Source organism: Trachypithecus francoisi, unplaced genomic scaffold (assembly GCF_009764315.1).
Source record: "Trachypithecus francoisi isolate TF-2019V2 unplaced genomic scaffold, Tfra_2.0 Lachesis_group8, whole genome shotgun sequence".
NCBI classification, from domain to species: domain Eukaryota; kingdom Metazoa; phylum Chordata; class Mammalia; order Primates; family Cercopithecidae; genus Trachypithecus; species Trachypithecus francoisi.
The window spans coordinates 98,391,221-98,403,293 of record NW_022681473.1 but is presented as its reverse complement, the minus strand read 5'-3'; the positions used below and the strand labels follow the sequence as shown (position 1 = coordinate 98,403,293).

The following is a 12,073-nucleotide window of genomic DNA, read 5'->3' as shown; positions in this document are numbered from 1 at the left end:
CCTTCACTAGTTAAAGTTAAGGTTCTTGTTGGAATTGGTAATGCTTTGATTCCCAAAGGGCATAAATTAAGAAGGGAGTTCCTGTCTCACTTTTCATGCAGAGTAGGTCTTCTGTTCATTCTTTTTATAAATCGTTTGGCAAATAAATGAAGTATACAAATACATAGCATTGTGGTGAGAACGTAGTTTTCTGATAACTCAGTAATTGAATTTATACCATCAGCTGACCTGGTCATTATGGAAGTTATGCAGTAGAGGAACATAGTTATTTATCATTAATTTATTGGTTCTCCTATAAGTACCGTGAAATAATTATACTTGGTTAAACACTTTATTTTACTAGTTTAGCTAGAATTGTTTCATGTGAAAGGGCCACCTGTTCTGTGAATTATGCTTTGTATTGCAGCACAAGCTGGTGTTTCTGTTCAAGGCAGCCAAACACTAGAGCATTCCACCTAAGGTTTAAATTGTGATATCAGTACATGCTATAGCATTTTCAATAGCAGTTTTAACCAAAAGTACAGAATTCAGTATAAGTACTTAAACTTTTATTTTTTATTTAGGTTACTTACAGCAAGAAAACCTCATTTCTACCTGCCAGACTTTTATTTTGGAAAGTTCAGATTTAAAAGAATATGCAGAACACTGTACAGATGAAGGGTTTATTCCAGCATGCTTACTGGTGAGTTACTTATTCCTTAAGGGAAATACTTCATCAACACAAGAGACTACAAACATAGTCATAAAATCAGCTTATCAGAAAAAAAAATTGAAATTGGCAGAAGTTTGATGGTTTATATTCATGCATGACTGGTAAGACCCAAAGAAGACCAGCTGTTCTTTTTACAAATTTATGCCAGAACTATTAAATGAATTACAACTTTGACTCTGAGAATTAGTTTCAAAATGACACCCTCGTTTATGATTAGTTTCGCTGCTGCTATCTCCAAGCCTTTTTTTTTCCCTTCCTGACCTGTATCTGGCTGCTGCTTTCAGACAAATACAAAACAGATACTTTGATTGATTATTGTCATCTCTTCTGTTAAATATCACTAGACCAACAAACCATCGTTTGGCATGTAGTGGATACCTTCCAGAACTACATTATTTCACATGGTGTTTACTATTTTAAACATGGCTCCTTGAAGACAATCACAGATAACATCAATGTCTGCTTAGGAAACTGAAAATGACACAAAACTAAAGTTAAGCAAGGTCATAGAATACAGAGTATACACAAATCCATTGTATTCTGTATGCCTGCAATAAACAATTGAAATTTGAAAATTTTTTGAAAATATGCATTTATAATAGCAACAAACAAACAAAATACTTAGAGATAATCTAACAAAATATGTGTGAAATCCAAATGCTCCAAATTGCCTGAAATCTAAGGCCTGAATAAAAGGAGAATTGTACTGTGTGCACAGATTGAGAGACTCAATATTGTTAAGGTGTTATTCCCCCAATTTAATTATAGATTTTTCACAGTCAAAATGCCTGCAAGCATTTTTATAGATAACACGGAGCTGAATTCTAAATTTTAAGTGGAAGAGAAACTAGAATAGCCTAAAGAGTTTCTAAAAAAGAACAATTTGGAGGATTCACATTACCAGATTTTAAAACTTACTAAAAAACTGTGATAATCAAGATTAAGGGGCATTTTTGATAGTTTAGGCATGTAGATCAGTGGAACCAAATACAAAGTCCATATAGAGACCCACACATCTGATTTTGACAAAGGCTTAAAGGCAATTCATTGCAGGAAGGATGGTCGTATCAACAAATGTTGCTGGAACACTCAGACATCCATATGTAGAAAAAGAACCTCTACAGATACCTCATACCTGATGCAAAAATTAACCATAAAATGGATCAGAATGTAAAACACAAGACCGTAAGACTTCTAAATGAAAACACAAGAAAAAAATTGTGCAAAGTTGGATTTGACAATGAGTTTTATATATGACACCAAAAGCATGGGCTATAAAGGCAAAACTTAGGTCAATTTATAAAAAATTAAAAACTTGCTCTACAAGAGGCATGTTAAAAGAAATGGGCTGGGCCAGACACAATGGCTCATCCCTGTAATCCCAGCACTTTGGGAGGCCCAGGCAAGAGGATTGCTTGAACTCAGGAGTTCTATACCAGCCTGGGCAGCATAGTGAGACTTCATCACTAGAAAACAATTTTTAAAAATTAGCCAGGTGTGGTGGTGTACTTAGTCCCAGCTGCTTGGGAGGATGAGGCTGGAGGATCACTTGAGCCCAGGAGGTGAAGGCTGCAGTGAGCCACAGTTGCATCGCTGCACTTCAGCCTGGATGACAGAGTAAAACTCTGTCTCAAAAAAAAAAGGCTGGGTGAAAATATTTGTATCTTACATGTCTGATAAAGGGTTTATACCCAGAACATATGTATAGAACTCTTTTAACAACAAAAACCAAACAATTTTTTTAAGTAGATAAGAGCTCTGAAGATACTTTTACCAAAGAAAATATACAGATGGCAATAAGCATATGAAAAGATCTTCCATATCATTAGTTATTAGGAAAATGCAAATTAATACCCCAGTGAGATACGAATACCTATTAGAATGGCTAATATAAGAAAACAGGTTTAAAAACTGGCAAGTCCTTGACCACAAATATGCAGAGCAGCAGGAACTCTTGTTTGTTACTGGTAAGAATTAAAAATCATACAGTTGCTTTTGAAAACAGTTTCACATTTGCTTATATGATTAAGCATATACTCCCCATGTGAACCAACATTCACATAACCCAAATCAGTTGAAAAACTTGTGTTCACACAAAAACCTAGACACTGGTGTTTGCTTATAGTGCCTGAAAACTGAAAACAGGCCAAGTGTGGTGGCTCACACCTGTAATCCCAGCACTTTGGGAGGGCAAGGCAAGTGGATAGCGAGGTCAAGAGTTGGAGACCATCCTGGCCAACATAGTGAAACCCTGTCTCTACTATAAATACAAAACTTAGCCAGGCATGATGATGCGTGCCTGTAGTCCCAGCTACTCGGGAGGCTGAGGCAGGAGAATTGCTTGAACCTGGGAGATGGAGGTTTTGGCGAGCCGAGACTGTGCCATTGCACTCCAGCCTGAGCAACAGAGCAAGACTCCATCTCAGAAAAAAAAAACTGAAAACAGGCCAGGCATGATGGCTCACACATTTAATCCCAGCACTTTGGGAGGCTGAGGCAGGAACATGGCTTGAAGCCAGGAGTTCAAGGCTATAGTGAGCTGTGAGCAGCCACTATACTCCAGCCTGTGTGACAGAGTAAGACCCTGTCTCTAAAAAAAAAAAAAAAAATTTAAAAACTAGTGACATCCAAGATGTCTTTCAAAAAGTGACAAACTCTGATGTGTTCATAACAAAGCATTACTACTACTCAGCAATAAAAAGCAACATGCTGTTCGCACAGTAACATGGATGAATATTAAATAAATCCTTCTAATTTTTTCTAATTTCTTCTAAATTAACAATTCTGAACAAATAACAAATTGTAGATAGTGGGAGCCAGATTCCTCACTGTGTGAGAAAGAAGATATAAATAAGCCTAATAATGAAACCAGTGGTGTTGGGTTATAATCTGAGATATTAGTATGACACTGTGGTTATTTTAATATATATACAGATAGATGCAGAAATACAAATGCTTGTGTATATGCATTTGTACATGTATGTGTAGCTGTCTGCTGAGAGGGTCTAGAAGCAGTAATACCCAAGTAGCTATAATGTCCTAGTCAAACGGGCAAGATTCTTTCAAAGCTTGGATGCAAACTCTAATGTCAGTGGCTATTTTCATTTTCGATTACCTGCTTCTTTACCCTTTCCTCATCAGCTACTCTGCAGTTAGATCTTTTATTAACTTGGATGGTGGAATCTTTTCTTATGAGAAATTATTGGTAGTATTATACAATTTTGGTAATATTTGATCTTTTTCTTTTCAGTCCTTATTTGGAAAAAACTTGACAACAATTTTAAATGAGTATGTAGCTATGAAAACAAAAGGTAAGAGTTCTGATTTGGAGTTTTTTTGCTAATGTTTACAATATTTATCTACTTGATTTAGTTAAAAATAATTTTTAAAGGTGTCTCATAAAAGCCTTGAGAAAACTTGTCTGCATTGTGATGAGATAAATTTTTCTGGGACACATCTAATTTGTTTGTGGGTTTTGTTTTTTGTTTGTTTGTTTTTGTTTTTTGTTTTTGAGACGGAGTTTCGCTCTTGTTCAGGCTGGAGTGCAATGGCATGATCTCGGCTCACTGCAACCTCCAGCTCCTGGATTCAAGCTATTCTCCTCCATCAGCCTCCCAAGTAGCTGAGATTACAGGCCTGCACCACCATGCCCGGCTAATTTTGTATTTTTAGTAGAGGCGGGGTTTCTCCATGTTGGTTAGGCTGGTCTCGAGCTCCTGACCTCAGGTGATCCATCACCTCGGTCTCCCAAAGTGTTGGGATTACAAGTATGAGCCAATGCCCCTGGCCATTTGTTTGTGTTTATATTGAGTGATACATAAATTGCAACAATCTTTATATTAGCAAAAATAACCCAAAAATTACCTTTAAAAAATATGTAAAATAAAACTCTTACCTCTGTGTTATCTATACTGATAAACAGACATCACTATGTGTTAAAAAGTTTTAAACTGACATTTTAATTTTAATTCTATGTAGTAAGTCTGAACATAGAAGCCAGTCATAAACTGGCTTATAGTTACCAGCATATAAAATTCTACTTGCCTTAATTAAGGATGTTTTAGAGAAAAAGTTTTGACTGCTTATTCTCTAATATTGATTATTTTCAATAGCTTACAATATTAACAAAACAATTAGCATTAAACAATTTGCATAAGATAACATAAAAAGAAGCTTGACCTTTTTTGACATTGTCACTGTGTATAAGCTTTGTGCTATGTGCTTTCATATGGTTTTTTTCCTCATTTAATATTTTGTTTGTTTTGTTTGTTTGTTTGTTTGAGACGGGAGTATCTCTCCGTTGCCCAGGCTGGAGCGCAATGGTGCGATCTCGGCTCACCGCAACCTCCGCTTCCTGGGTTCAAGCAATTCTCCTGTCTCAGTCTCCTGAGTAGCTGGGACTATAGGCGCGCGCCACCGTGCCTAGCTAATTTTTGTGGTTTTAGGAGAGACAGGGTTTCACTATGTTGGCCAGGCTGGTCTCGAACTCCTGACCTCATCGTCTGCCCACCTCGGCCTCCCAAAGTGCTGGGATTACAGGCCTGAGCCATCATGCCTGGCCTCTCATTTAGTCTTTAGAATAACCCAGTGAGAGATATTGTTTAAAGCCATTTTTAAATATGAGAAAATTGAGGATTAAATTTCCACACTTACAAGGAATTTGCATAACCTTTATGATAATTATTATAAGACAAATTATTTTAATTCACTTTCATATGTCATATGACATCAGATAGAACAAAGATCAAAAAAAGTGTTTCTCCCTTTTTTAATAAAATGAAGGTGTAAAATTATTGGCCAAAAAATGCTGAGATTTTACAGATATCCATTTCTACTCATATCATACCTGATACTCAGTGGCTTTAGAAGAGAAAGCAACCTTATTATAGCTTTGCAAGCTGTTTTACAAAGTAGATTTATTTCTCATTTTCCAACATACTGTCAATAATTGAGAGACAAGGTTTTTTTGTGTGTCTTTGTTCAAAATGAATGATGAAATTTCTTCACCTGGGTTTATTAAGAACCTTTTCCTCCTGTGATTTAGAAACATCAAATAATGTCCCAGCAATAATGTCATCTTTATGGAAGAAATTGGACCATACACTTTCTCAGATCAGGTAATAAGCTATTAGAATGTGCCTAATGATTTCGGAATGCAAATACACTTTGGGTTTAAATCTTCTTAAGACCTACACAGTGTACTTATGTAACACTTATGCAGTTTTGAAATTACTCTAGAGGTTGCTGGTACTGTGGAGACTACTGACTGACATAATTTAAAATAAATAGCATACTTGTAATAAAATATTTAGAAAACTAAGCTATGTAGTAGTTTAATGACATTTCTAAGTTTCCATAGCAATTTGGAGGCAGATATATTGTTGGAATACAAATCACCTAATCCCAGGCCACTGTGAATTCCCTTAGGCAGCTGTCTCTATTACATATTCACAGAATTGATGCATTGAACCCATGCACACTTGATTTCTTAACTTGAAATAAGCTTGAAGAAAAATGCTAATTCTGAAATCTTACGGTATCAATTTTATGAAAATCTCATATTTGACTACAGAATTTGTTAAGAAAAGCATAGTCTCTTAACCTTTCTTTCAGAGCTATAAGTGACTACCCCACCCAACTTCAGCATGGGTTTCATTTTCTTTCTCTGCTTAAACTGCTAAGATGGCTCCAAATGCTTTCTACTTAACTCTGGACCACATCTTACTTGATAGTCTTTTCTTTATATTTCTCTTTCCTGACTCGAGTTTTGTGGATCTTGTTGGAGACTTACTTGACATTTTTTATTATAATGGCACGGTGTCTGTGACTGTATCAAATAAAGGGGTGGGCCATTCTGATTCATACTAAAATAACTTGCACTGTGAATTTTTCCATATTTGTTTGCGTCTTTAGGGGTTCAATAAAATAATTTCATAGCCATAAATTTGATAAAAGCTGAATGTCCTCTGACATTAACTTGGGGATTCCAAAGTATTTATATATGGAGTCATGGAAAATCAGAATTTCTCTATGGGAAGGCATCTCTGTAATTGTGAAAGATAATAAAAAATGTATACTATGTATATTCTTACTTAAAAATGTAATATACAGAGTTTCTAAAGTTAAATTATATTCTTTTTATTTTTTGAAGAGGTAGGGTCTCACTCTGTTACCCAAGCTGGAGTGCAGTGGTGTGATCATAGCTCTTGTAGCCTTGAACGCCTCAGCTCAAAAGTTTCTCACACCTCAGCCTCCCAAGTACCTAGGACTACAGGCACGTGCCACCTGGCTAATTTTTATTTCATTTCGTGGAGACAGTGTTGCTGTGGTCCTCAGGCTGGTCATGAACTCTCAGCCTCAAGTGATCCTCTCACTTCAGCCCCCCAACGTGCTGGGATTACAGGCATGAACCACCGTACCCAGCCCAGATTGCATTCTTAACGTAATGTCAAGGCACTCTAACGCATATTACATTGGATAGAAACTTGTTAATTAAAATTATATGTGTTGTGAGTGTGTCTACATGCCACTATTTTTCTCCTAAAGCAAATCAGAGTTACTTACCCAAAAAATGTGCTTGTCTTTTTTGTCTGAGAGAGATTTTTTGCTTTTTACCTCATAACTAACTTCAGGTCTGACTGGAACTAAATCATAGTGGATGTCGGCAACAAAAATTTTTTGATGGATAACTACTTTGTTTTCTTTGTTAGGAGCATGCAAAGTTCCCCAAGGTTTGCTGGCAGTCAGAGAGGTTGGTATCCAACTTTAAACAATGTTCACAATTACTTCAAAGTTACACTATCAGATGAACATTTTAATTCATTATACACATGTGCTGAGTGTATATTTTGCTTAAAGTACTGTTTTTCTTTGTTTTGTTTGTTTGTTTTTGTTTCTTGAAACGGTGTCTCGCTCTGTTGCCCAGGCTGGAGTGCAATGACATGATCTCAGCTCACCGCAACCTCCACCTCCTGGGTTCAAGCGATTCTCCTGCCTCAGCCTCCCCAGTAGCTAGGGCTACAAGCGTGTGCCACCACACCCAGCTAATTTTTAAAATTTTTTTAATAATCATTTTTTGTATTTTTGTATTTTTTTTTATTTTTGTAATTTTTTTGTATTTTGCCATGTTAGCCAGGATGGTCTCAATCTCCTGACCTCGTGGTCTGCCTGCCTCAGCTTCCCAAAGTGCTGAGATTACAGATGTGAGCCACTGCACCTGGCCAAACTACCTTTTTTCTAAGTACAGTTATGTTAATATTTTCATTTATCATAAAAATATTTTGTAAATACTTCCTACATTTCACATAGACTCATGTAGAATGTTTTCATTCTCATGAGTTTAGGTTTATTAATTCATGGGGGTAATTATCAGTATGAATTATTGCAGAACAAATATAATCTTGGATTTATAAAACTTGAGTGTATTCATTTTAGTTTCTTCTGAAAGTCACATAAATTTAGTTGATATATTTAGGGGTCATTCTTCAGTCTGTTGATATAACATGTTATATAATAGGATGCATCATATTGACTTCTTATAATTCCCAAACTACCCTGACATTGAATTTGTTTTTTAAATGCTTATATGTTTCAGCCCGAACAAGAACTGGAATTGCAGAAATCAAACGGCAGAGAAAGCTTGCATCTCAAACAGCTCCAGCCAGTGCAGAGTTGCTCACTTTACCTTACCTTTCAGGACAGTTTACCACTTCTTCTTCCACAGGTACACAAGTTACTCGACCAAGTGGCCAAATTTCAGATCCATCGAGGTCATATTTTGTAGTGGTCAACCATTCACAGTCACAAGATACTGTAACCAGTAAGTTTACATTTTGTTCTCTTAAATTTTGTTGTTAATGAAATCGTATGAATGAGATAATATACTAATGTCTTTATACTCATAGTGTAAAATTATGCCCCCCCGCCCAAAAAAAATGATGAGAGAGACTAAAAGTGGAACAGACTTCTAGATTTGCTATAAGCATATAAAATCTTCAAGGCATTTTAATCTAGGATTCTTCCTATTTCTACTCTAACTGAAGTCCACCTCGAACTCTCTAATTCTCCATTTTTGGCATTAAGAGAAAAGGACCTTGTTGTATTTGATTTTAAATGGAATGTACATTATATTTTCTACCTCCTTGCCTTTGTTGATATCAGTCTGTCCTCCTGGAATGAGGAATGCCTTTCCACTTCTCCTCTATCTTTACATGTTAGAAATCCTACATATGCCTGGCTGAACCTTAGAGTTAGGAATATCCTTAGAGAGCGTGTGGTATATCTTATTTGTTGCATACTTGAAGCTTTTGAAAACACATGATAGTAAGGGATAAGAAGGTAGTTAATTGAGTTGGGATTAGAATTCAGGAGTTAACACTCTCAGTTCACAAACCAGTTATCTTTCTGTGCAGTTAAAATTTATTGCCATCAAGATCTCCCCCATTTTCACCTTTTCCAAATCCTTTTCTACACCCAGAATGCTTAGTTTATACTTCTTAGACTTTTTCCATTCTACCATATTATTTTTTGTTGATACTATACTGTACTTTGCATTTTATTGTAAAACCTTAAAGCATAAAGACTATGTTTTATTGATCTTAATATCTTTTCCCATGCTTTATACATGGTAGGCACTCAGTACATGTTAATTGAATTTAACATAAAATAATAATGACTATTTAAAGCTTTTTATCCCATTACAAGTTTAGAAAACTATTCCATTTCTTTGGCTTACTGTTATGTTTTCTTGAAATACAGCTGGAGAAGCTTTAAACGTCATTCCTGGTGCTCAGGAAAAGAAAGCACATGCCAGTTTAATGTCTCCCGGTAGACGCAAAAGGTAAATGCTTTTTAAAAGAGACAAGTTACCCATATCCATTTAAAAAAAAAATTATATCAGGATACTTACATTGTGAATAAACTAATAAGACCAGATTATGTTCTGATCTGTTATTAGAACTATTCCAAAATACATTGTCTTTCTTCACATTCTAACCCGCCTGAAATTGGGTTGCATCTCAATTAATGGCATATCACTGTTTCATGGGAAATATGTTTATTCTGTAATTGTATATAAAATAATGGTATATCTTACAAATGATGTTATCCCAGATTTTTTGAAGTCCATGTTTTTTAACCGAATGTAAATAATACCATTATGTTCTATGCTGCACACACATTTAAAGTCCTAAGATCAATTGATGGAATTTTTCCAGGCACAATCTTTGAGAAAAGTGTTTTTCTGTCTTACTTACCCTGTGTGTCTTTGTTTGAAGGATATTTTTAAAAAGAAATAGTAGTTTTAAAATGTTTCTTCTAGTTTCTTAGTTGCCAAGCCCTGGATATTTTTGTTAGAGTTTTTACTTTTGGTTGTCTTTCATTCAAGACTGACCTCAGCGTCCTTTGTTGGAGCCTTTCTCACTTCACCATATAAAATAACAAACAGTAATATCGATTTATTTATTTTTAGAGATAGGGCCTTGCTTGCTGTCTTGGCCAGGCTGGAGTATAGTGGTGCGATCATAACTCATTGCAGCCTCGAACTTGTGGGCTCAGAAGATCCTCCCACCTTAGCCTCCCTAGTAGCCAGCACCACAGGCACATGCCACCACACCCAGCTAATTTTTTTATTTTTTGTAGAGATGGGGGGTCTCACTTTGTTGCCCAGGCTAGTCTCAAACTCCTGGCTTCAAGTGATCTTCCCACCTTGGCCTCCCAAATTGCTGGGATTACAGATGTGAGCCACCATGCGCAGCCATAAAAGAGCAATATTAATATTTAACATTTATAGGAACCTTGACTTTTTAAATAAAGTCTTTATATATACTTTATTTCATTCCATTCTTTAGTAAACCCAGTAATGCAGTTGGTCATTATAAAGTGGGTTAGAGAGTCAGAGCTTGCTGTGCTTCAGACCGCATAGGTAGTAAGTGGTAAAGCTAGACTTCAAACTCATTTTTTTGAATCCAAGACTACTAATACTTTTTGTACTTCCCCTTTGTTCCTACCACAAATAGAGAATATACAGTTGACCATGAACAACACGGGTTTGAACTGCATGGGTTCATTTATACTCAAGTTTTTTTTCAACCAAACACAGATTGAAAATTTAGTAGTAAAACCTACCTAGATGCAGTGTGCTGACTTTTTGAGTACATGGGCTTCCTAGTGCAGCCTGTAGGACTTGAGTACATGTGGATTTTGGTATCCTTGGGGGTCATGAAACCAGCCCCCTACACCCAGCCCCCTACAGATACAGGGACAACTGTATCTGTTCTGCTATGGTGATCTTAAAATTTATGTCTGTATATGTATTTATCTTTAAATCCGTTAAACATAGTGGTTAAAAGAAAAGCTTTTAAAATGTGTTTCAGTGAATCTCAGAGAAAAAGTACCACTTTGTCTGGCCCTCATTCAACAATACGGAATTTCCAAGATCCAAACGCATTTGCAGTAGAAAAAGTAAGTGACTCTGCCAAACTTTGCAACTTAAAATATTCCTGAGTTAAAAAATACAGATATATATGTATATCTATGTATGTATATATGTATCAAATAAAGAAACAGTGGTAAGTTTATAGATATCTATAAATATATTGTTGTTGTTGGATCATTTAATAAAATACTGCCCAGGTGCTGTGGCAAACACCTATAATCCCAGCACTTTGGGAAGCTGAGGCAGGCAGATTGCTTGAGCTCAGGAGTTCAAGACCAACCTGGGCAACATGGTAAAACCCCGTCTCTACAAAAAATACAAAAATTGGCTAGGTGTAGTAGTGCTTGTCTGTAGTCCTCGCTGCTTGGGAGGCTGAGATGGGAGGATTGCTTGAGCCTGGGAGGTCGAGGCTGCAGCAAGCCATGATCATACCACAACACTCAAGCCTGAGTGACAGAGTGAGACCCTGTCTCAAAAAAAAAAAAAAACATCTAGTGAGTAGTGGCTTATACCTGTAATCCCAGCACTTTGAGAGGCCAAGGGGAGCCGATCTCTTGAGGCCAGGAATTCAAGACCAGCCTGGCCAACTATCTCTACTAAAAATACAAAAATTAGCTGGGTGTGATGGCGCACGCCCATAATCCCAGCTGTTATTCAGGAGGCTGAGGCACAAGAATTGCTTGAACTGGGAGGTGGAGGTTGCAGTGAACCGAGATCGTGCCACTGCACTCCAGCCTGGGCTACAGAGGGACACTGTAAAAATAGGGCATTTACTGGGGTTTGATGATGAGTGTGGAAGTATATAAGAAAGAGTTGGTGAAAGATCTGTGAAAACATTTGCAAGTTATAGTGTTCTATTCAGGTATTAATATGGAGGGAGCCACCACAACTTCTGAGTTTCCATTTAGGTTTATTAAAACTATCCA

The 12,073-nt window shown here is 36.5% G+C and overlaps 1 protein-coding gene across 3 annotated transcripts in view; it reads left to right on the top strand.

Annotated features, from left to right (window-relative positions):
- LOC117080005 (protein NPAT) overlaps positions 1–12,073 on the top strand; it is a 65,284-nt gene that overhangs the window by 26,114 nt on the left and 27,097 nt on the right. For 2 of the 3 annotated variants that reach the window (XM_033204462.1, XM_033204463.1), the window contains exons 2-8: positions 564–682; positions 3,963–4,023; positions 5,757–5,829; positions 7,423–7,463; positions 8,307–8,531; positions 9,470–9,551; positions 11,086–11,173. In XM_033204462.1, coding sequence (XP_033060353.1) covers positions 564–682; positions 3,963–4,023; positions 5,757–5,829; positions 7,423–7,463; positions 8,307–8,531; positions 9,470–9,551; positions 11,086–11,173 — 689 coding nt within the window. The remainder of the gene's footprint in view (positions 1–563; positions 683–3,962; positions 4,024–5,756; positions 5,830–7,422; positions 7,464–8,306; positions 8,532–9,469; positions 9,552–11,085; positions 11,174–12,073) is intronic. The other variant, XM_033204464.1, reaches the window with a different exon arrangement.